This window comes from Eremomyces bilateralis, assembly GCF_010015585.1.
Source record: "Eremomyces bilateralis CBS 781.70 unplaced genomic scaffold P152scaffold_12, whole genome shotgun sequence".
Classification (NCBI taxonomy): domain Eukaryota; kingdom Fungi; phylum Ascomycota; class Dothideomycetes; order Eremomycetales; family Eremomycetaceae; genus Eremomyces; species Eremomyces bilateralis.
The window spans coordinates 576,775-600,091 of record NW_022985078.1 but is presented as its reverse complement, the minus strand read 5'-3'; the positions used below and the strand labels follow the sequence as shown (position 1 = coordinate 600,091).

Genomic DNA, 23,317 nt, shown 5'->3' with positions numbered 1-23,317 from the left:
ACTGAGGTGACTGTGCGTTGGGGGAGGGATTGCGGTAGGAGGACGCATGTCGAGGGCTGGGGGGGTAAGTGCCAGTCTGTGAGGAAGAGCCGCAAGGCGATGCTCCGAAGCGAGATCGCGCCGTTGGCGAGCATGTTGACGACCGCTCTTGCGTGGGTTCTTCGGGTTGCGTCGCTCTGTTATCGACTTTAGCAACGCCGTTGCGCCTCAAGACGTGTGCAGCCGGCTCGGGCCCAACCCTCAGCGGGAGGAGGCTGGGCTAGGTGAGAGGCCAGGCGAGCGACCCATCGACCCAATGGGGATGGAATCGTGATGTGATTGTCATTTATGCCATTTGACCTTGGATGCCGCCTTGAGTAAGAATATTATGTTAGTGACATTCGGGAGGAGTGAGGTGAGGGTACGTGTGCCAGGCATGACAGGCCTTGTTAATCCGACACAGTTTCAAGCACACCGACAAGTTGGGATCTGGAACCGGGGAATAAATTTGGTGCTTCACGTACCGATTTGACGTTGGATTTGGTCCCGGGCCCAGCGAGCGGTTGTAGTCGTATTTCCATGATACTGTCGGTCTTTCCTCACAGCTTTCACCATGTCCTGGAGCCAATCCTGTCGGAAGTATTCGGCGAACTCCCCATGAGGAAATGCTTCTGCAAGATCACTGTGGAGGCGATTAGATAAATTCATGAACGAGATATAGTATGCCTTACCCGACCACACCCATGCTTGAGCGCATGAGACCCTCTCCCCGTAGTTGCTCATCCCATGTTGACTTGATGAGCCCGAATATCGATTCAATGTGAGCAGATAGCAATGGTGCTAATTGATCAAGGTCAGCGAAAATCCACAAAAGCAATGGAGCTAGACTTACTTTTTCCGCTCTTCTTCATGGCCTCAATAATTCCGGACCAAGCGTCCATAACAGCCTCTCGAAGACTGGTGATATAGTCTTGCTGCTCCACAAATAGCTGCTCTTCATACCTGACTGTGGATGCTTGCGTCAAAATCTCCACCACTGTGGACATGTACTTCTCAAAATCGCCCAGAATCGCACTAGCGATATCACCGAAGCAGTTGACTAGTGGGGGTTTATAGTGATTGCCGTGGATATTGGACTGGACTTTGTTAGTCTGGAAGCCACGCGTTGGGAATCCCATTTCACTTACTTTGAGATTTTCAAGGAGGGAATTCATCAACGCGTCGCAGAAAGGACTGATCGCAGGGCCGATAGCGCGGGTGATATCCTGCACTAAGCCGATGGACATGGAATACAAATTCTCTTCCTCTTGCTTGGATAGGCCGTTGAGCAGGTAAGGCGCGAATGCCTCCATATATTTGGCAAAGTCGCCCTCGATGGACGTCGCAAGTGCGCCGACCGTGGCGAATACGGTGTCTGGGACGGTTGACTTAGGGCCGACAGTGTTGAGAAGTTGAAGCAGAACCTGCATGATGCGATCACCGAGAGGGGCCACTTCCACCTCCAGTCGTTGGATGATGGTCATGACCACGCTGGTCAAGCTCGTCTGCATATCCTCTAGCGTCAGCGTGTCCTCAACGCTCACCACCTGCTGTCGGAATGGGATGGTCTTCTCCAATCGATCCAGAATGACGCCGGACAGATTGGCGACCATTGCTTTCGAGTTGTTGCCGCAATTGGCGACGTAGGCGTTGAGAACCTCATACGCGGCTGTACGAAGCTGGCTGTCCGCCCCAGAGCGTTCCGTCACATCGAGCAAGCGCTGCACGTTCTCCTGGAACTTAGGTGTCATTGGGTTCTCATCGCACCCGGGATCGCCGGCAAAGCGCTCCGCGAGGTTCATCAGAGCCCAGCAGCAGGAAGAAGCCATCTTGGGATTGCTCATGAGGCCGTTGAACAACGTTTGGATCATGATAGGCAAGTGCACGGCCGGATCGATGGCATCTGGGACTGCCTCGGAGATGCGTCCGAGTGCGTATGCCGCGGAGTCCTGGACGTGGACGACAGGGTCCTCCATCATGCCGATCAAGATTTGTAGTGCTTGCCTCACGATTGGGTCCAGTACCTTCTCGTCGGGACCTTCCATGATTGCCCCAAGAGCAGCCACGGCAGCGTCGCGGTAATGCCAGTCTTCGGATCGAATGTGCTTCTCAACGAAGAAAATGACCGGTCCTGTCACAGCATCTCTCGCGGCTCTTGACCAAAGCTGAAGGCATTGGTAAGCGGCGCGGGAAACGTTATACTCGTCGTCGGCGGCATCTTCATCTTGATGGGCCATAAGCTCCAGAAGGACGGGGACAATCTCTTGTGTGGCGATGAGAGCAAAATTGTGGAAGACACGGAGGTCTGAACCGTGAACGGCGGCCTGTCCATGGAATTAGTATATTGCTGGGTTTATTGACCGGGAGATATCGTACCAGAGCGTTGTCATCTTCGATGTTCTCTTCCTCCTCGCACACCGTGCACCAAAATTCGATTGCAAGCTTCGCAACTTCCTCATCCTCGCTCTTCATGCCCATGATTGTCAGACCGAACAAGGCTTTTTCCATGTAGAATCGCATCTTATCGTAATAGATGCTCATGATCCGTCCGAGGCAACCATAGGCAGCTTCTTGAATCCTCGTTTCTTCGCTTTGTGTGGCCTCGCACACTACCTGCATGATGAAATTGCGCTCGCCCTCGTTCTCGAAGTTGGACCGTACAAACTCCAGGCAGTCACTAAGCGCCGTGACAGCAGTGAATCGCACATCGGCACTGCTTTCCTCCTTTCTTGCGCCTTGAACGACGGCCGTTAGGATGGCATTGCTGTGCAACGACAGGGAGTTGCGGAGCCTGGGATCATCTGCCTGGCAAATGTACCCGATCGTCGTGAGAGACGCCATACGTTGATGGGACTCGCCGCTGCTGACATTTTCCACGAGCTTTGGCATCAACTGATCCCATTTGTTCAGGGGTATCTCGATCGATGCAATCGCGGTGATAAATTGGGCGGCGGCACCTCCAGCACGGCTATCGTTCGAAGAGAGAGTCTTCAGGGCAAGCTCCTTCACCGATTCCTTCACCGCCGGCTCGATTTCGGACACCCATTTCGCCTGGACTTGCTGCAACCGCGTGATCTCTCGAGCAGCGAAAGCATTCTTCAGCGCCAAACCAGCCGCCACTCGTATGTCCGCTTGAGCATTCTCGTTTGCGAGTTCTTGACCGAGGGTGGTCAAATATCCAGCCTGTTTCCGTAAATATGACGTAAGAACAACAACGATATGGACGACGTACGAAATCGGCATCGGCCGCCTGACTGAGTTGTGTTTCCGCTTGATTCCGTATATTGGCATCTGTTTTGTCTGTCAGCGTTTGTTCTCCATGATCATATCAGGGACGGGACGGACCCGGTGAGAGGGTGCCACGGAGGACCTCGTTCACATCCATGATGGGCTTCGTTTGGGGGATTTTTGGTCTTGGCAATGAGGATTCGGTTGGTTTCCAACCTTGAATGGGGGGATTAATAAAAACCAAGGAGTGGAGGCCAAGTGCTCGATAGGCTCAAGGAGATGTAAAGCGGGAGTGGAAGCCTGTGACGCGACGGTGAGGCTCTGATAAGGAACTGCACTCCAAATGGCAGACAGGTTAAGGTCGGGGCACGAGGGGAGCCTGAAGGCAGGAATATTGGGATCAAATGGGGTAAGAGAGCGGTAGAAGGGAAGAGAGGCAGTAAAGTGAGCTCCTGGATAGTGAAGTGATGAGAGAAAGCGTAGTTCAGGGAGAAACAAGAAGACGCAGGTCGTCAACAACAGTGTCGCTGATTGGCTCGCTTGGTTTTGTCGCATCCCACCTTTGATACCTTATGGCCTGGCTGCCTCAGTTGCATGTGATGTAATCACGTGTAACATGATCACGTGAGGGATTCTACTTACTTAAGCCTTGGCTGACTTTGGAAAATCACGTGCATTCATATCCTTGATCACCCATGCATGAGCAGAGTAATGAGTGCATGTCACCACCACCAACGACAGCACCTACTGGCACGAACCTTGACGAATACAGTAGATTCTCTTAGCACCCTACTTCAAATCGACATATACGTGTTATTCAAAGCCTAATTCAGATACCTTCAATCAATATCAAGAGGCTTTGAATTCGTCGCTAACCCATAACTGTTCCCTCAACTCTCCGACAAAACACCACAGTGGTAACACCATGGTAAAGAGCACTCTTTCTCCATGCAATCCATTCTATGATCTAACATCTTCAAGCTTCCTTTAGGGCTATTAAATGCGGCACAGGGCCATCCAATGCTCGTTGAGTTGAAAGACGGCGAGACCCTCAACGGACATCTAGTCGCCTGCGACACATGGATGAATTTAACACTGAAGGAGGTAGTACAGACGTCACCAGAGGGCGACCGGTTCTGGCGGCTTCCGGAAGTGTATGTGCGGGGAAACAACGTCAGTCAAGGCCTCTCCTGCAGTCCTATGGAAGGTGCGCTAACCCAGGGCGTTTCAGATCAAATACTTACGGGTACCGGACGAAATCATCGATGTCGTGAAGGAGCAACAAGCTGCTCAACAAGCCCAACGTGGTGGCCGTGGAGGATCGTCGCATAGAGGAGACCATGGAACAAGAGGTGGTCGTGGGGGCTCTTCTCAGATCAATAGAGGGACCCGGGCTCGAGGGAGAATGCGAGGGGGGGCATGATGGCCTTGATTATTCAGGATCCTTCTTTCATGGGATGTTGTATGTGGGGATGGGATGCGTCTCCTGCTGATGCGCCAGCCATGGCTTTGGAGTACTCTCGCGGAACAAGAGGCATCACGTTATGATCCAATCCCTGGCATTGGATTGCGCTCTGCACCACGAGGTTCGGCCCGGAGGCTCTGGCTCTGTTTGGATGAATTCTGCCGGGAGTCCAAAGTCACGGTTGCACAATACATTATACCCGAGCGTGCGTTGACATTCATCGTTACAGAATCAATCAAAGGACACTTAAATGCATCCAGGCCATCGAACTCCCAGCTCGTGTACTACTCAATGTTTCGGCGAATTTGGCCATTGAATGCGTCCTCCTATCACAGGAAAGGATACCTCTGGACGGAAAAGGAATAGCCGAGTACGATTGGACATGGCAATCTCTTTGAACCGGCCCGCCATCGACCGTGTGCAGCTGGAGCAGTTAGACCGCAACGCTGAGCATGACGCTAGCGTTCTCTTTGGGATCGTCGAAGAATGTGGCCCCTATCGAGATTCTACAGAATACAGTTAATGAACCGGCATCTACACGAGTCTCATGATTGGTTCAACGATGAGAAGATATTATGCACAAATGACTGCAACCAGCGGCTCAAGTACAGTGAACGTCTCATTGGAAGATATCGCGTCTCTGAACTACTCCACGCTAACCACCAACGGCGGGCCCTACGATGCGGTTCTGTTGACCCAATCAATAGGTTATCTGTAAGTTGATCCTCGCCATATTACGAGTAGAGAGCTGAGAGGATGCTAGAAACGTAACGTTGCTCAATATTCTAACTTAAAAATCTTACCATAGGGGGAGCTTGCACCTGCAATCGTCAGTCAAAGTCCAGACCCTATGCCAGGTCATGGCTCGGATCCATGCACGTGATGGTCCGGCGACAGTGCCTCCTGCCTCCATGGGGGAAGAAATTGATGGCCCATACAACGTTTTCTTCCCGCAAAATCATAACCATCAAAAAGGATAATTTAATTCAGACTCTTACGGTAGGTAGATCTAACTCAAAAAAAAAAGTTGACCTTTAAATCTGCTTTTATTGTAAGGGTGCGTCATTCTGTGTGGTACGGCTGTAATTATGGGCATCAATTTCTTCCCCACGAGAGGGTGGAATATTATTATTTCAGCCTTGGAGCCTTTCATGATTTTCAGTTTGCCGACGTCAAGCCATCGATCAGCGTTTGCCCCGCAATTCAAAAACATTCTGACTCCTCACACTGAACCACTGAACTGCTGCCACCCCTACATATCACAACGTCGAAGTGGAATTGATGACTTCTCCAGTCCTCCTCGAATTTTTACAGTATATATACTAAACCTGCCCATCTTACCACTCGAATTCCCTTTGAAACCCCCAACTTCATCCAATTGGCTTGGTACTGTGCCCTTGCTGTCCTCAATCCCGGTCGTATCCCATCCCACCATCCGCTACCATGGGAATGCTTAAGGACCCCTCGGTCAAATACAAAAAGTTCAAACAGTTGAACCTCCCGGATCGCCAATGGCCATCTAAGACGCTCGATCAGCCTCCTCGATGGCTATCAACCGATTTACGGGATGGCAACCAGAGCTTGGTGGACCCAATGGTAACTTGTCAGACCGGATTGGATTCCTGACTCAAGTACAGGGCTAACCTCTGCCTTTGCAGGATGGCGACCAGAAATGGCGCTACTTCCAGATGTTGGTCGAGCTTGGGTACAAGGAAATCGAGGTGTCCTTCCCATCCGCCTCGAAAACCGACTTCGACTTTACCCGGAAATTGGTGGAGACCCCTGGCGTCGTACCGGACGACGTTTGGCTACAGGTCTTGGCTCCATGCAGGAAGGAGCTTATCAAGCCGACAGTAGACTCTGTCGCTGGCTCCAAGAAGGCTATCATACATCTTTACTTGGCCACGTCGCCATGCTTCCAGCAGGTGGTGTTCAACATGAACAACGAAGAGAGCATCAAGCGGGCGGTGGAGTGCACCCAATACGCACGATCGTTGACCAAGGATGACCCGACCCAGTCGGCGACGGAATGGGCTTTCGAATTCTCCCCTGAGACCTTCTCCGACAGCGATCCAGACTTTGTCCTCGAAATCTGCGAAGCGGTCAAAGCTGCCTGGGAGCCATCCGTTGAGAACCCGATCATCTTCAATCTACCTGCAACGGTGGAGATGTCGACTCCCAACGTATATGCCGATCAAATCGAGTACTTCTGCCGCCACATCACCGAACGGGAAAAGATCTGTGTCTCCCTCCACCCCCATAATGACCGCGGCTGTGCTGTAGCAGCAGCCGAGCTAGCTCAGATGGCCGGAGCGGACCGAGTGGAAGGGACCCTGTTTGGAAATGGTGAGCGAACCGGAAACGTGGACCTCGTTACCTTGGCTTTGAATCTGTATACTCAAGGCATCCATCCTGGAATCGATTTCAGCGACATTCGTTCCGTGATTGACATTGTCGAAAAATCAAACAAGATTCCGATCCATCCACGGGCCCCTTACGGCGGACAGCTGGTTGTGTGTGCCTTTTCCGGCAGCCATCAGGACGCGATCAAGAAAGGCTTCCAAGCTCGCAAGGCTTCAGGGGCTACGGACGACTCTCCTTGGCAGATCCCATACCTTCCGCTCGACCCGCAGGATATCGGGCGCACGTACGAAGCCATTATTCGTGTCAACAGCCAAAGCGGTAAAGGCGGCGTTGCCTGGATCCTTCTCCGGAACTTGGAGCTGGATTTGCCTCGGGGTCTACAAGTTGCATTTAGCAAGATTGTCCAAAAAGAAGCTGATTCCGTCGGACGCGAGCTTCTTCCCGGCGAAATCGTACAACTCTTCGAAGAGTCATATCATTTGAAACGAAACCCTCGCTTTGAGTTGTTGGACTACGATATCACAACCGAACGAGCTGCATCACCCGCGCCGCCATCAGTCGGTGGGTCGCAAGTCTCTAGGACCCAGAGCAGCAAGAACGCCAGGAGGGTGTTCGGCGGTGTTATTGAGATCGACGGGGTCGAGCATCGCATCCGAGGGGTCGGAAACGGCGCCATCTCGAGTTTGGCCAATGCGTTGAGAACTCTGGGAATCGATCTCGATGTCGCTGACTACAAGGAGCATGCCATCGGAGAAGGCAAGAGTGTCAAAGCCGCGACATATATTGAATGCACAGCCTCGAACAGCTCGCAAAGAGTGTGGGGGGTGGGTATTCATGAAGACGTGGTCCAGGCGTCCTTGATCGCTCTTCTATCTGCGGCATCATCTGTCAGTCACATCTCTCTCGCTTACAGTCGGTTCCCTTATACCGAAATAAATAACCAACCTCTACTTAGTTCCTCTCTTCTCGTCCAAGCACTCCTATCCCTTTCCGCCCTAAGCGTTCTGACACGAACGACATCACTCCACCAGAACTTACTCCAGAGAGGCATGTGCCACAGTCAGGTCCCGATGCTCGAGGACATGTCGGTGTCTCTGAGGCCGTGGAAATAAAGCTCAATGGTGTATAGTCATCCAGTCAATCGTCTTATTCACGATCACTTTGCGTCAACTCGCAATCGGCATGTCTCTTTGGAGGGCGGCAAAGGTCTCTAAAATATCTCCATTATTGCCTCCAGCTTGACAGGAAACCAAAACCTGGTGATAGACAAGACGCTAAACACGCATGTATTTTGGAATAGAACATTACGAAAATTTACATACATCACATCATGGCCCCGGGAAACGTGGCACTTTATTACATGACTCGAGACAAAAAACCATGTCCTACGCGTATAAGCTTCACATCGCGGGAATAACAATCGTTGATCGAAGCTTTTCTAACTGCGACATCATTCTTCATCGATGGGATTTCGGCTTCTGGTGAGACAATCCGAAATCGTACCCGACACGCGATAACACCATGCTATCGTCTATGGTTTCGGTCATATCTCATTTGGGTTGGCACCCCTCCAATTCATATGCATCAATGCATCTCGTTTCCACTCATCATCCAAGTCCTGGCCCTTGGTCGATTCCTTTCCCGGGGCTGGGGTTTGGCCTTCATTTTGAGCCGAAGACTCCGAGCTAGAACGAATGGGATCGTCCTCGCTTTCCCGGTTCATGACTCTCAATGGCCCCACACTCGCCGACGCGTATCGATCGTCGTCATCATCGTTCCTAGCATCCCGGTAGTCGTAGCTTTCAATAGGGCCATAGTCGTCACCCTCATAACTCGGATACTGAGCCTTCGGGCCTTTGCCGGAGTTTTCGAATGGTGCCTGGTAGCTTTGCTCCGATGCGAATGGGCCGGCTCGATCAACCGGGCTGTAGTCTACCCCAGCGATTCCCGACGTCCCGGCAGCAGTCGTTCCTGACGGGTTGGTAACACTCAACCGCGGAAATTGCGGGCGTGATGATAGATCCGTTGGTGTACGATCGTCGGGACCCAACAGGTCCTCGCCGGGCAACTCAGCACGGAAAGTTGCGGCATCGAAGTCGTCCGACGTTCGAGAAGCGTTCTCAGGCAGCTCAGCCACCGACCAATCGCCGCTTCGATGCGAGACAGATAGGGGAGCCGGCGCCAACGGCGCTGAAGTGAGACTAGGAGGTGCGGACGGCTCTTTCGACGAGATTGCTGTGGATGAGCGCTGGCTCTGCCCGGTGCTATAATTTCTTGACTCAGGATCTTGCTCTTCGGCGACTTGATTGAGCGTGGTTTGGCCATCGGTGCTGCCGAAGCCCGGTCCGTCAATTCCCAATCCATCCGGATCCCGGATACCGAATTGAGCGATGCTGCGGATCTTCCGCTGGACCCACGAATTGAGGATTTTGCCTCGCTGCTTTTCGCCAAGCCGAGAGCGAGGGAAGTCGCCTTTGCCAACGAAAGCGACGATGTCGACGACGAAATGATGATGATTGAGGACCGCATTGACGATGACCGGCACCAACGCGGCGAGGAAGTTCTTGCGGAAGATTTCGACAAGAACGACAACAAGACCTCCCGCTTGAAAAACCGCACTAGACTGGCATTAGCAAAATATCATCAGCCAGATATCAAAGAGACTCACCATCCGCCCGGGACAATGTTCCGATGGCATCGTTCCACAGAGTATTCGATGTCCATAGGGAAATGATTCAGGCCGTTGACTTCGAACGTCTCGCCAATATTTCCAAGGATAAATAGGATCTGCATTTCAACCAGGCTCCCGCCGGGTCCAATGGGTCGTGACACGTTATGCAAGAAGCCCAGGTCGCCAGTTCTAACATACTGAGCGTTCGGGTCGCCATCCAGAGTCCTAGCATTGAATCGTTCGGCATCAAAGGCGTCTTTGCTTCCGTAAAACCCGAACGCATTGGCTTCCGAGTGAACCCAAATTTCGCCGTATTCGCCGACCATACACAGCCGACTGGTCTCCGGGTTAACGATGCTGATCTGAGTGCTCACCGGCACCATGCCCGAATCTTGGACCAAGAGGGCTGTAGGATCCGAGTCGGGGTCGACAGGAAGAACAAGACCTCGCCGCAATGATTCCATGTCCAACCAAAGCTCAATGGGCTCGATGCACATGTAGCTACGAGAGGTGACCATCGGGTTAAGGACATGCGAGTAAATGGTGTTGATCGCCGTCCGGTCCAGTCCCGCTTGGGCAAAATGGACTCTGACTTTTTGGTATACATCAACCCGTGGGCGTGCGTCAGTGGAGATCATCAGATTCTTTAACTCATGAAGTCCAGAGACTTTGCCTGCTCCAAAGGCCATGGCATGGTCAAGCATCTGAGACGTCGCATATGTATCCTTAATCTTGTAGCGAGAGAGCGTCTGAAAGAGGATCATAGGATTTAGTGCGAAATCCACAGGCGAAACAAGGTATGTAGGGGCAGCTGTATTGAAGTCAGCATGAAGCGGCTGTGTGTGAATCTAGTCAGGACCAACCTAAAAATATGCCCATTAAGCACGTATGGACGAAACCAAGTCCAATCGTGCTCCGAACACAACCGAGGACGGGTCTGGTGCTGGTCATTTGACACGTTTCCTTCTGTACTTTGCAGAGTGCCATAATGGTGTCATGGCCCATCTGAACCGCCACTCGTCGTTGGTCCGGGGTCCAAAACACCCAAACTAGCGCTGGATAACCCGGTTGCACCCATTGCGGTCTCAGCGTTAACTCGAGGACTCGGCATCCATGAGTCTGCTTTGGGGTTTTGCCGGTGTTGTAGATGTTAGGTATGTTGACTCGTAGGATCATGGCCGTGTGCTTCAAATGTTGTGAGACCGGCTTGAGCTTCAAGACATGGTCCACGTCGTGGTTGACGAGGAGGGCCTTGATCCGGAAATCGCTGATCATATGTAGAAGAGCCGGAGCGTCTTCACTGAGTCTGTTCTGATCAATTGGCGGCATCGGAATCGCTGTAACGCCCAGGCAAAAGCAAGCGTGTATGGCATACACGAACTCCTCAGAGTGTGTATACATGAGCAGAACGGGGTCTCCTGGCTTGAGCTTGACCTTGTTCCTGAGGTACATGGCCACTGCAGCCACCTTCAGATCAAATTTTCGCCAGTTGACTCCCTTCCCCTCCTTGCCCCGGCCATCTATCGTGCAATATGCAAGCTCTTCTGCCTGGCGGGACACGCGCCATTGCATCAGGTCATGAATGTTACTGAACTGGTTGAGAGGAGTGGACGTTCGATCATCAATGACCACCTCGCGATAATCCACGCCAGAATACTGTTTATCCTGCATGAGCAGGAGTCCAGCTCGGGATTGCGCCGACTGCATACTCCAAATGCCCCCGGCCGGGTCGTCACCGATTGGTAGATTCTGAACGGCCATTTCGACGCCAAATTTCACATGAACGCAGGCAAGACTGCCATTGTCAAAATCCCGTCGGCAGAGCATGTTGCCAATCTCACGACGGCCGTTTTTGACGATTCGAGGAAGAGTGTTTTGAGCGGTTGTCATGACACAAAACACACGAAGATGATGCTCTTGGTAGAGCGCTTCCATGACTCGTTCCGCAAGGGTATCTAAGAACGGTATGTCGAGTTGCCTGGGAGGCCCGCCTGCTGTCGTAGGTGCCGTTGATGCAGCTTGCGTTTCGATAAGGACAATAGGAAGATACTCGCCGTTCACATGAGCATCGAATGCAGAACAATCGTAGACGCGTGGGACTGTCCTCATGATGCTAAGCACAAGATGTTGTACGAAAAAGTATCGGTGCTCGTGCTCGGTGACACCGCTTTCGGTCCACTCGACCCGCTGTCGAATGCGGTCTTCATATAGACCTAGGACGTACACCTTCCCTTCGATGACCGTTCCCAAAAGACCGGTACGGAGGAATTCGGGTTCCACCATGACTGGAGTGGGGTTACCTTCCTCAAAGCGATACGGCCTCGCGTGGAAGATGGTTTCGGTATGCCTTGGTAAAGCCCAGAACCCTCCGCTCAAACTCGGAGAATCCACCCAGATTTCGCCAACAGAATAAGGAGCGCACAACAGATTCTTCTCTGGATCTACGACGGCGAGTGTTGCATCGGCGATCGGATAACCAAACGCACCAGCCCTCAAAGTACCTGGTTCAGATGCACGCTTCTGGGCTTCGCTTCCAGTGGCCAATACCACAACTTCGTTGGTCTTCAACGCTTCCTTGTCGAGCAGGACTTCACTGAGTTCGGTGCCTCGCTTCGCTTTCGTTATCGGTTTTATCGGTCCACCGGCAATCAATGAGGTATATCCATTGGGAGGGATTCCAGAATCGTCCTCTTTCTTATCGTCATCGGAGTCGCTCTCATCCTTCTCTTGCCCGAGGGTGCAACCCATCCGTTCCTCTCCACCGAGCCAATCTCGCACTGCAATCATCATCCCACCATGCTCTGGAAGGCAGAGCATAGGCGCGACAAGCTCTCTGGCACGGGGATTGCGCATCGGTCTCAGCCAGCGATCGGCCAGAACATCATGAAACTCAGAATCGACGGTCAAGCTATCAATGAGACAGATCTTTACGGTGGAGAAGTTTGGCTCGTATGCTTTCTTGAAGTTGCGGGTTGCCATGGGATCTTGCTGGTAGTTGTACGCAGACCGCTTGAGCCCGGGGTAATCTGCTACCATGATTGTCGTCCGGTATTTGGTGATCAGGTGGGCATACAGACCTGGGGTGTCGACTGTCACAGACTCGAACCAAACGGTGGAGTGGCCGCCATAGACACCGAAAAGAACACCCAAAATTAGGCCAATGCCTTCTCGGGGATCAAGGTACGACATAACCACCTCACCTGGCCTGCTGAACGGTTGCACAACAAGGTTTCCCGATTTATCACGCAGTCCAGGGTGAAAAGTGTCGTTGCTCTTGCCTGAAGGGACCGTGGATACAATGGCTTGGACAAGGGCCATCTGGTGCATAATCGTCCGGTGACTTAGAACCACACCCCTTAGATCGCCTGTTGGGGCTCTGGAAAACTCGATGTATGCTAAGTCGGGAGCTCCCGACTGGTCGAGATCTTTCCGCTTGGGATTGTAACTTCCAAACTCATTGGTCTTCCACCACTCGACCCCGGTAGGCCATTTCAAGCGCTGTGCGCTGATGTCGCGGTGGAAGGATTTGAGGTTGTTGTCGGTGGTCAAAGCAAGATGGGCTTGAGTTGTGGTTAGCAATAGCGACAGCGTCTGATAATCGTCGATGTTATTCATCGGCACAGCAACAACCCCTGCAAGAAAGCAACCCATGAGAGCTACCGCAAACTCGATAACCTCTTGGTCTCGATACACCAGAGCCACTCGGTCTCCACGATACAGATTGCTCTTGTCCTTGATGACTTGGGCCACCTTTTCGGCTCGGCTATGCAGTTTGTCCCACGTGATCGATGCAATCTCTTTCCCTTTCTGGTCCAACACCCAATATGCTGTCTGGCGTACGTTGGCCTTGGCCCGATGTCTTAGGACTGCGCCAATGTTGTCGAAATTGGACATGGGAACATTCCCGTTGTGGGGATCGAACACGTCAAAGGGGATTTCTCGAGGCTCCAGCGGAAGCTGGCATTCAACCGCGCCAGGAGAAGGCAGATCGTTTGCCGTTAGCATCGGTGGCGGGAAGAATGCGGTCGGTGAGAATACGTCACTCTGGGAATATCGATGTGGGCCACCATAATTGCCTGCGTCCCTCTGCTCTTGCATCTGTTGCCCCGCAAAATCGGAAAAGTATCCTTGTTGGGACTCGAGCATTGTGCTGTTCCTGCTATCCTCTGGCGGTCCCCGGGTTGCGGGCTCGTTTTCAGGGTTGAAGACATAGTCCCCAGTGGCCATTGTATCCAATCTGGTGGATCCTCCATAGCTTGGCGGTCGCTGCAGACGCTGCCCGTCTCCCGCGCTTTCCGGGCCTGCATTTCGTACGTGGAGTTGTCGCTCTTGGAACCTTCCAACATGGCTAGGTGGTTGCACTGTCGATGAACTCGAGGAATATGTACCCGGAGGATTCGACAGATAAGGAGGATGGGGCCCCGAGGTGAAGCTCGCGCGAGACCCATCAGGAGATCGAGTGTCCTCGTTAATTGATTGAAGGCGCCAATCGTGTTGGACTTGTTCGGCCTGATCTTGGCCAAGATATTGTGAGAGGAGTTGGGATCGACGTTTCTCGTAACTTCATGAAGTGATACCGTTAGTATATAGCACCAAGTACAACGGCGGAAGCGCGGCGCCTAGTTCGGAACAGATATGGAGAGCGTTACCCTTTCTGCGTGATATCCCCTTCCTGCGACAAATGTTAGCACTGCGAATGATCATCCCTTGGGGGGAGGATCGGCGCATTGCCGGCCTACCTGTAAATCAAGATCGAGATCCTGGAGTCGAGCCTGGAGCTCCGGATTGACTTCCGCCATTGTATCCGACACGTCGTAAAGTTTCGGGTGACGGCTCGCGCGGTTTGCGGTCACGATCGGTGGGAAGGCGACCTATACATCGGGCCAGGAGCCCTGCATATGTACCGGTACAGGGGATAAGGGCGGCAACAAGGCAGGAGAAGGATGTCAAACCCGGCGGTGGACAACAGGATATGTATGCAAGAATACCGGGGGAACTAGCTTCTACTTCATCAAAGTAAGTTCCAACGGGGAAGCCGGCGAGAATGAAGCTATGGTTCACTTGGAGCATGAACCTCACATCCGAGCTTGCATCATGATGTAGGGAAGCACTAGGGCTGGATTGGTGGAGGAGCGGCGGAGCGGAGCGGAGCGGATATGAGGGTAGGCAGTGAAAGCTTGGCGCTATTCCAAGCCTGAGGCATCAAATTAGGCCATGGCACGTGACATCTACCTATTGATCACGCATTCACGCCAGCGTTCCAAGCTCACAACATTCACAAGTCAAAGCAACATCCTCGAAACCTCGACCAGATGAACTGAACGGGAACCTACCAAATTACCACAGGTTAGTTACACGTATCCACTGTATCTGCAACAATTGCCTGCGAAATCCGCCCTCTAGGATGACTTTCATGTGAGAGTGCCATGGAGATATTATTATTAGCTATGGTCGACGAACTCTGCCCTAGGCTTGGCCGAAAAGGCTGACCGAAATGAAAGGTAGAATATCCGCCTACAATGCTCATATTAGAAACATTCATGCCAAGTCTGTTTGTTTCTTTTCGATGCCCTGAGCACTAAAGTCGAGCCCTAACTTAGCCTGGCATTTCTTGTTTTATTTCTCGTTTTCCCAGTAGAGTGAACTCAAGTTTCGTGAACTTGTCGTTGTCTACTATATACGACGCATTGCTCATCAGCCACCAACATTGGCCGAATCCCCACGGTTCTTGTATTATAATCACCTATCGCACCTTTAGAACATGTAGGTTTTTCTTGATTAATCTCCTTATCCTCAGTCTACAAGATGCATTGTATAGTTTCCGTCTTAGCGCTGGCAGCGCTCCAAGTTGGAGCGCAAACTACGGAACCCACCTTCCAAGCCAACAATGTGGGCGGAGGTGGAAGGGTTTCAAAAGAGTCGCCTCATTTCCGAATATTTGGTGCGTCTTCCACCCAGGCCGATGCGGCAGTCCGAGAACTGGAAGTTGCCTATACCTGTTTCATTGGGGACTTAGGCTGGCGGTCGACTGGACTCTCCTTCAACGATGCGTCAAACCGTGGACCGTACTCTAAGATGAACATCTATGGGGTTTCTTCTCTTGGCGCCGCCGCCGGTCAAATGTTCTCGGACCCTCGTACCGGATACAGCTACCTCAAAGTTGTCACACGGTATATTGCGGATCCGGCTGTCACGGTTCACGAATTTGGACACGCTCTAGCATACCATGAGAAGAATTGGGTCGATCAACAGCGAACCGGTGCTTGGTGGGAACCCATGGCAAATTGGGTAGCCGATACTTTCATGACATCCCCGCTTTGCGCCAAAGCCAGGGCGCAATACAACCAGCCTGAAGGCCGCACACAAATTGATTTGAACAAGGTCATCGGCTCCTCCCATCAAACCATTGTTGATGCATCAACGGGATCCGGCAACTATTATCAATCATGGCCATTGCTCACGTACGTGACCAACAACCCCGACAAGTATCCCAATCTCGGACCGACGACTGTACGAGAGATGATGAGGCAGTACAAGCAAAAAAGCAACGAAACGCCACTTCATGCTCTGGAACGGGTTGCGCAATCGACGCCTATTCAAACAATTATCGGACGATACTGGGCTAGAATGGCGTACGTGGACATCGGCCATACCCAAGCACAGCAACTTTTCCAACAGCTGAAGACCCGAATTAACTACTCGAATCTCGATTCCACTGGAAGTGGGACGTATCGAGTTAAACGGAATCGAAGGCCCCTGTATATGGGAGCGAGCATAATCCCATTGAAAGGTACTGGTGCAGTTACGGCGAAAGTCACGGCCAATGCTCCTTTTACTGCAACCTTGGCGATTCGATCTCAAAACGGAAGCGTGCGCTATGTGGATTTGGCCAATGGCGCCGGCGAGGCAACCCGAGCAAGTGGTGAGGAGGCGACCTTGGTTATTGCGAATACTCCATCCAGCCTGGCTTTGTATGATGCATTTTCTATCACCGGTGTTGTTGCCCAAGGCTTGGATTATCAGGTTCAACTAACCGGTGCAACTCCATGAGCTTGTTAAGATATCTTGAGAATCCTTCGGGGGTTCTGGACCCTGTTTAGAGTAGGACAAACACGTCAAAGCGCATTCTCTTCGCTGATATGCAATTTCACTTCATATTCGAGCAACCAATGCAAAGCCCTTTCCGAAATCTCCATATTATTCTTCTCCATGAACATCATGTGTCCATTCCCATAGATACCCTCCTGTGGAAGGTCGAGGAACGTTACATCCACCCCTCCCTGCTTTAAGTATTCGACCGTACACCATTCGTACGGCTGATGGTAGCTGGCTTCCCCCGTGACGACGAGCACCGGCACTTTGGAAAGATTTTTCAGCTTCTTCGGGGGTTCGGCTTGTAAAATGCACTCGGATTTGTTCGCCTCCCGTGGCGGAATTCTGACTGTCTTCAATTCTTCCGCGTTCGGGCCAGCCGGGGGGTCATACGAAATCTCAAGTATTGTTAATCCCCACGTTCTTTCCCTGCCCTCAAATGGAAATGCGTTCTCAAAAGGCGGCCCTGTTGGTTCCAGCGCAATGAGGGTCTTGACTAGCTGAGGTCGTGCGTCGGCCACTCGCCAACCATATGATCCGGCTTGACTATGCACGATGAGATGCGCAGGGCCAACTCGGTCCATCAATGCAGTATAAGCCTTCGCATTCCTTTCTTCTGATAGCGTATTGTTCCTCTGTAATTGCACCTGTGTCGCGTAGAAAGCATCAAACACCGGGTCGCCAATCCGCCCCGTACCTGGCCACTGATTGTGGAGATGAGCCTGGGGCCAGAGTCCAAAGTCACTGGGAGCAGTGAAACAGGACTCAATTACTCTTGTACCGACCGAAGCCATGATTCCATTACCGGGAAGCCATGGTGATCGGCCACTGCAAAAACTTGGTCAGTTGTGGCATTGATTGCTGGCTCGATGAACCTACCGCTCGGGTTGATCTGTCAAATACACCACGAAGCCTCGTTCAAGGAAATAAGATGCCCATCCAGGCCGCCCATCAGGTGTCTCCAAGAAATTCTAGAGAAAAGGTCAGTGCCTCGTTCCGTGTAGCGATTTCTAGCAGATCGCAACTACCGTTCCAGTCTGGCCAGCGCCTGCAATGAACACAATAGGATCATTATGAACGATTTGTTCTGGCGTGAGCCTTTCGACATAGATCTGGCCTACCATGTATTGATCCGTAATGTTTCCAGACTTGTTATTTCACTTTAGACATTGCCAGGATCGGAATCGCGGACGATAATTACCGTCACTTTGACATATTCTCCTCCACTATAAAAGTACTCCCGATGGACTACTCTCGCATTGGACCAGACTCGACTCCTCATAGAAGGACGCGAATTGATCGATTCCACGACGAAACCGAGGAGGATAAGTAAACCCACAAAGACTCGCATCGTCGGAAAGTGAGAGTGAAGTCTGTGCAGCGATGGTGATGGCGCGAGAAAAAAAATCGGTGACGTTTCCGTGCGCCACCTGTTGATGTGTACTTTAAATACCCGTACGGCGAACAAATCTGTCCCAAGCGTCGATCCTACCTCTTCTCGAGTACGGTGCTGTACTTGGGAGATTGTTGCAACCTGATGAGTAGCAGCTAGCCTTTAACGACTCCACGCTGGAACCATCAATCACAAAAAGCCTCTGCCGTAAAAATGCTTCATCCTTGCTACAGGCTCGCACCATCTATTTGTAGTTTCGGTGTCTATTATCCACCCTTGGTATAACTTCTGTGTAACCGATACATTGGCTGAAAATGCATGACTATGAAACTCGGGAGCCACAGCACTAGGCGCACCGCATCGCCAATGGATCGGGAACCGGTTTTCAACGAGCCTGTCCTCCACCATGATTTTCGTATCGGTGCACACAACCCACCCGGAACCAGGTTCTTGCCCTGGAGACTTGTGATCTATTACCACCCCTTCTTGGGGTAGCCCTACCATAATCTAAACAATAGTGTATAGAGTGTGTCTAATAGTTCCCTCTAAAACGGCACTCGACGGTCACCGCGTGTCGAAATGTTAGATGCTGACAGTGGACAGGTGAATTGGCCGTCAGGGTCTCCTCGAAATCCTTGAGCTTCTTTCATTCATCTACCACCGCCTCTCCGGACTCTAAAGATTGCTCCCCGGATCCAAAGGCTAACGGAAAACAGGGTCCATAACTGACGCTACTCCAACGTGGCCTCCTGATTGATAAACTTTCGGGAGCGGTAGCCACTCTCCTAATAGAGGGTTCAGCCACATGCGGAGTAGGAGGCATGGGTGTGCCCGTCGTGGAGAAAGTTGGAGCCTCCATAGCCGAAGTATCATTCCGAAACTTTTCTGTCTCTTCGCTGTCATCTTCTGCTTTTCGTGCCTCCCGTACAGCAGCGTTCAACTTCTTCTGGAATGCTTCTTCCTGCAACTCTTCTGCCACGAGGGAGTGGTGGCACCGCCGATAGACTCCAATCCCACTTGCAATGAAGCCCATGACCTCCCACGAGAATAATATCGGCAAAGCACGGTGGAGCTTCGGATTACATCCACCAGACCAGATATCGCCCAATATTTGGTATGTTTCGTATGCCGGAAGCGCGTAAGCCCAGCGATAGAAGCCTGGGGATAGTTCCAAAGGTATTAGGAGGCTGGCGGCATTACACATGACCCAGGTGACAAGCAACATCGGCTGGTAGGGAGGCGGAGTAATGGTCGTCATCACGTCCAAAATGCAGAAATTGACGTGTGCGAGGAGCCATAGAATCGTCCACGTCGCGATAAACTCTTTGCCGCCCACGTCCCAACCGTAGCGGAACGCCCAAATCATTCCAGTGGTGCAAAGACTCCCAACGAACGTGTAAGATATCGAAATCATGCTCCGTATCGTGATAATACGAAGAGGATGGATTCGTGGGTAGATGCGGAACTGTGTGCTCAACCCATTAATGGTTCCGAGGTAAAAGAATTCTTGAAGCATGATCAAGATGAACACGAGACTGTTGTAAATCAGGCGAGCACCATGAGTCGTGGGCTTGATGTTAACAGAGTTTAGCGTCCAAGGATTCGAAAGGATGGCGATGACCGACTCTAGAGTCTGTTGAGAGGTGGAAGAGGCGACTCCGAGCACGCTGGCGGCTATAGTTGATCTGTATGCGTTCTCCGCCACGCTGGATAACCGTTGGATATTCTGGAAGATGGTAGCATCGGAGACTTGTGGATACAGAGCCTCGTTCCAAACCAGGTGAAGCGCGTGGGACTGGTTGTCGTTCGGTGTCGGGTTACCCGCAGCGCTCAAAATCGCTTCCGTCGACGGACTTGTAAAGATTGCTCCCCAGTACCGCTGCTGGCAGACCTCCTCTCGCATCTGTTGCTCAATATCTGCATTCAGCAATGAGAATTCTAAGGCATCCCGCTCGATCAAGGTTGGGAAGCCGTCCCCGCGCAACTGGGAATATGCTCCGCGAACCGCATTCCCAATCTCTCCTCCACCGTAATCCACGAAAAGAATTTGAAGGTTGTGGACATGAACGGTTTGCTGAAATAAGGCCGCGAATATGTACGCAAATAAAGCGAAGAATACAATCTGCAATTGCGCGAAATTCAAGCCGGCCGCTCGGAAGAAAGGCCGTCGGTCGGGTCGAACCGTTGGATGGCTGATTGAAAAGCGACGAGCATGAGCTTTAGGATATCGTCTGGAGGGCAGCCAGGCTTTCAGCCACGAAACCATTCCCATGATTTCCGAAAACTCAGACCCATCTCCTATTAAACGTTGAATTCCTGTGCCGACATAAAACAGTCAATAAAATGGATAGGTTAATTTAAAGGGACGGACTCTGTGTAATACACCGGGATGCTAGCATGAAAAATTTCGCCGCCCGGATGAGTTATCCGAATAATGTATAACTCCACGGAAAACCACAGCAAAACCACTTGCAATACTCCGTACCTATTGTGTTCGAATCTACGCCGTAGAGTTGGGGTCTTCGCGGATAAAGCTCGTTGCAGATGTCGATTAATAAATACAACACCCTCAGCCAGCGCCTGGTGTCGTGGTGTCCACCAGTTCAGGCACAGGCTGGCGTGGCTGGACAGGATTGATTGATTGATTCCTGAGCCCGTCGGGCCAACTTCGGTCGGCCCATGTGTGACTGGACAGGCCCAAGACAGGATGGGAAGCCGAAGGATTGGACGGCATGTGGCTTGGTAGGAGGGTAATGTTTTTATGCCTTGTAGCCTGGGGCATCAAGCGCCTCCGCAGAACTCAGCCACATTTCAATGATTCAGCCACACACTGTGCTGACACTTGACAGGGCGGGCGAGTCTTGAAGTCCTAATCACGGTTGAATGTTGATCGCGTAATTAGCGAGTTACTTCAGTGGTGATAAGTACGGAGTATCCGTGGCCCTTGGACCCACACCATATTTTCATTATAGATCATAATTTCAATTTCGATATCAGAGACGTATTACTCGAATTCTGGCAAGTGGCAACGCATTAAAATTAAAACCCAAATTCTCCTCCTCCACGGGTAATTCCTGTATGGGAGATGTTCCCTTCTCTTTTTTCCCGCCCCCATTCCTGCTGTGCCTTCCTAATCTTGGCCTTTCGCCCCTCCTCGCCCCGCGCATCGATATGTCTCTTCGCCTGCCGGACATCCAAGGCACCCGTCTGGCTAAGGCCCATTTTTACATGCCGCTCGGTCTTTGACCTTTTCTCTTGCCTTTAGCGGCGTTGGATATCCGAAACTACGACCTGAAGCTCCTCCAGGAGCCTGACCGCCCGGATATTGGCCTGGATCGCTTGGCGGATGCGACGTTGGTATTTCCGGCTCGAAAATAGGGCCTCGGGCGTATTTACGATCTTCATCTGTCTCCGGCGTGCCGTTCGAATGGTATTGGGTGGAGATACGCTTGGAGTGGCCGTAATACTTGAGGTTGGTGGAGGAGAAGACCCATTGTATATTTGAAGATCAGGGCCGTCATCCCTCTGATCACGAAGTATTGATAGAATCTTCTCCGGATCTATCGGCCAAAGACCCCTCTCCTTAAAGGAATTTCGAACGGTACGTGGTTTAAGGGCGTTTTCGCGAATCTGAGGCATCTCATCGAGGAAGGATGCCTTATCGGCCGCGAAGAAACCCCACCGTGAAACCTTGGTATTCGATTGCCGGAAATAGTACTTCAAGGCAAGAAACGGCTTGTCGTCTAGAGGTTGAAGGAAATGTGTCGTATGAGGCGGAAATGGAAAGGGAATAATATCAACGGCATGGCAGAATTCGATGAAATCGTTCGTAAGATGCGACCCATGGTTATCCATAAGGAGAAGCCGTTTCCCGCCTAGGGTAACGCGGTGCTGCGTATGCCGGTGGAAATGTTGAATCCAATCGAAGGCAACTAGATCGTTTGACCAGCCAGAGGTTGAGATATTGATCCGGTAGTCGCCTGGAATACGAGGACTGTCGTACCACCGTTCAAGATGGTTCTCACCCTTAAGGACAAAATAGGGCGGAAGAACGAAGCCATCGGCGGCAATACACTCGATATCGGTAACCGATTCGCCTGTCTCCGTACTCGAACTACCTCGTTTAGCCTCCGGTTGGAAACTAACCACCTTTTGACGTTTTCCCCCTCCAAGGCGGAAGCCGCTTTCGTCGAAGTTATATATATTCCGGGCATCGATCTTATGCTCCACGACCTGTTCCGTTAAGAGTTGGAACCAATGGCGAACAACCTCAAGATCCTTAGCGTAGAGACGGTCCTCTTTGATTGGCTTTCGATCATTAAGAGGAAGAGAGTGACGTTTAATAAAGTTATATTTCCACATCTTACCAACCTGAGGCGGCTGGGTCGAGTCTGGGGCGTTCCGGCGGAGGATAGAATTGGCGCAATTTTCGATCTCGTTCGGTGTCGGAGGCGCTCCCCTTGTATCGAGAAGATGAATCCACTCGATAAGAGCCCTTTCTTGTCCTTCATCGAGTTTGGTCGATCGTTGGTAACGCGAGCGGTTGGAATATGATGTATGGGTGCCCTCAAGACGGCCCTTAATGACCAACCGACCGACTTGGAATTCGCGCTCCAAAGCCGAGAAGTTGACCTTTTTCCCCTCTTTTTTTTGATCTCTGGCCTTCTCAAGTGCCTTTTGAAGGGTTTCCTCTGAAAAATTGCCGCGTTTCGGCATGTTGGATGGTGTAAAATTGAAAGAGATGTGAAGATGGTGGTGAAATTGAAAATATGGTCTTTAATGAAAATACAATTCCTCTCCAGCTTTCTGATTCTTTGGTTCCTGAACTTGAAGCACGTGCTGTGACGGTGTGACCTACGCCACGGAGGCACGGACACCGCCACGGACACTTGACACTGCAGGCCTGGCACTACACACTTACACAGTATCCCCACCCAGGCACCGTCGCGGGCACTGCCGTGCTAGCTCCGCAAGTGATGATTTGGGGCAGAACGGTCGCCTTATGCACCACAGACCTATTTTATGAACCAAGACGACCTGCTTGATTAGGAAACGAAGTGGCTGAGTAACTGGTGACGATCGCATG

At 51.6% G+C, this 23,317-nt stretch overlaps 7 protein-coding genes across 7 annotated transcripts; 3 read left to right on the top strand and 4 right to left on the bottom strand.

Annotated features, from left to right (window-relative positions):
- Positions 1–314: 314 nt before the first annotated feature.
- Positions 315–3,748, bottom strand: P152DRAFT_52417 (ARM repeat-containing protein). The gene is made up of 7 exons (XM_033683051.1): positions 3,364–3,748; positions 3,251–3,309; positions 2,395–3,201; positions 1,167–2,342; positions 872–1,115; positions 711–819; positions 315–661 (listed from the first exon to the last, which is right to left on the bottom strand). The coding sequence occupies exons 1-7, from the start codon at positions 3,401–3,403 to the stop codon at positions 496–498; spliced, it is 2,601 nt and encodes an 866-aa protein (XP_033533452.1). The 5' UTR covers positions 3,404–3,748; the 3' UTR covers positions 315–495.
- Positions 3,749–4,171: 423 nt separating this feature from the next.
- On the top strand, positions 4,172–4,669 carry P152DRAFT_467036 (Sm-like ribonucleo protein; the record flags this gene model as incomplete). Its single annotated transcript, XM_033680737.1, has 3 exons — positions 4,172–4,174; positions 4,228–4,419; positions 4,478–4,669. The coding sequence occupies 3 exons, from the start codon at positions 4,172–4,174 to the stop codon at positions 4,667–4,669; spliced, it is 387 nt and encodes a 128-aa protein (XP_033533451.1).
- Positions 4,670–6,154: 1,485 nt separating this feature from the next.
- P152DRAFT_474541 (2-isopropylmalate synthase) lies at positions 6,155–8,187 on the top strand (the record flags this gene model as incomplete). The annotated part of the gene is made up of 2 exons (XM_033681330.1): positions 6,155–6,307; positions 6,370–8,187. 2 exons carry the CDS (start codon positions 6,155–6,157, stop codon positions 8,185–8,187), a joined length of 1,971 nt encoding a protein of 656 aa, XP_033533450.1.
- Positions 8,188–8,333: 146 nt separating this feature from the next.
- On the bottom strand, positions 8,334–14,849 carry P152DRAFT_482845 (acetyl-CoA synthetase-like protein). Its single transcript, XM_033681912.1, has 5 exons — positions 14,486–14,849; positions 14,396–14,418; positions 10,610–14,307; positions 9,744–10,557; positions 8,334–9,693 (listed from the first exon to the last, which is right to left on the bottom strand). Exons 1-5 carry the CDS (start codon positions 14,543–14,545, stop codon positions 8,619–8,621), a joined length of 5,670 nt encoding a protein of 1,889 aa, XP_033533449.1. The 5' UTR covers positions 14,546–14,849; the 3' UTR covers positions 8,334–8,618.
- Positions 14,850–15,419: 570 nt separating this feature from the next.
- P152DRAFT_52328 (uncharacterized protein) lies at positions 15,420–16,828 on the top strand. The gene has a single exon (XM_033683049.1). It carries the CDS (start codon positions 15,552–15,554, stop codon positions 16,794–16,796), a length of 1,245 nt encoding a protein of 414 aa, XP_033533448.1. The 5' UTR covers positions 15,420–15,551; the 3' UTR covers positions 16,797–16,828.
- A 33-nt stretch (positions 16,829–16,861) lies between these two features.
- On the bottom strand, positions 16,862–18,120 carry P152DRAFT_467032 (alpha/beta-hydrolase; the record flags this gene model as incomplete). Its single annotated transcript, XM_033680736.1, has 4 exons — positions 16,862–17,666; positions 17,718–17,809; positions 17,867–17,986; positions 18,040–18,120. The coding sequence occupies 4 exons, from the start codon at positions 18,118–18,120 to the stop codon at positions 16,862–16,864; spliced, it is 1,098 nt and encodes a 365-aa protein (XP_033533447.1).
- A 556-nt stretch (positions 18,121–18,676) lies between these two features.
- Positions 18,677–20,652, bottom strand: P152DRAFT_52351 (uncharacterized protein). The gene has a single exon (XM_033683050.1). It carries the CDS (start codon positions 20,501–20,503, stop codon positions 18,878–18,880), a length of 1,626 nt encoding a protein of 541 aa, XP_033533446.1. The 5' UTR covers positions 20,504–20,652; the 3' UTR covers positions 18,677–18,877.
- Between the last annotated feature and the right edge of the window lie 2,665 nt (positions 20,653–23,317).

What these genes read in the sequence shown, in the direction of transcription:
- P152DRAFT_52417 (XM_033683051.1), bottom strand. Translation starts at nt 3,403, where the DNA reads ATGGATGTGAACGAGGTCCTCCGTGGCACCCTCTCACCGG. An exon ending in AGGCGGCCGATGCCGATTTC is followed by an intron (nt 3,202 to 3,250) that starts GTACGTCGTCCA and finishes TTACGGAAACAG; the next exon opens with GCTGGATATTTGACCACCCT. An exon ending in TCGAAGATGACAACGCTCTG is followed by an intron (nt 2,343 to 2,394) that starts GTACGATATCTC and finishes TTCCATGGACAG; the next exon opens with GCCGCCGTTCACGGTTCAGA.
- P152DRAFT_482845 (XM_033681912.1), bottom strand. Translation starts at nt 14,545, where the DNA reads ATGGCGGAAGTCAATCCGGAGCTCCAGGCTCGACTCCAGGATCTCGAT. An exon ending in ATCTCGATCTTGATTTACAG is followed by an intron (nt 14,419 to 14,485) that starts GTAGGCCGGCAA and finishes CATTTGTCGCAG; the next exon opens with GAAGGGGATATCACGCAGAA. An exon ending in CTTAATGGGCATATTTTTAG is followed by an intron (nt 10,558 to 10,609) that starts GTTGGTCCTGAC and finishes ACTTCAATACAG; the next exon opens with CTGCCCCTACATACCTTGTT.
- P152DRAFT_52328 (XM_033683049.1), top strand. Translation starts at nt 15,552, where the DNA reads ATGCATTGTATAGTTTCCGTCTTAGCGCTGGCAGCGCTCCAAGTTGGA.
- P152DRAFT_52351 (XM_033683050.1), bottom strand. Translation starts at nt 20,503, where the DNA reads ATGGGAATGGTTTCGTGGCTGAAAGCCTGGCTGCCCTCCAGACGATAT.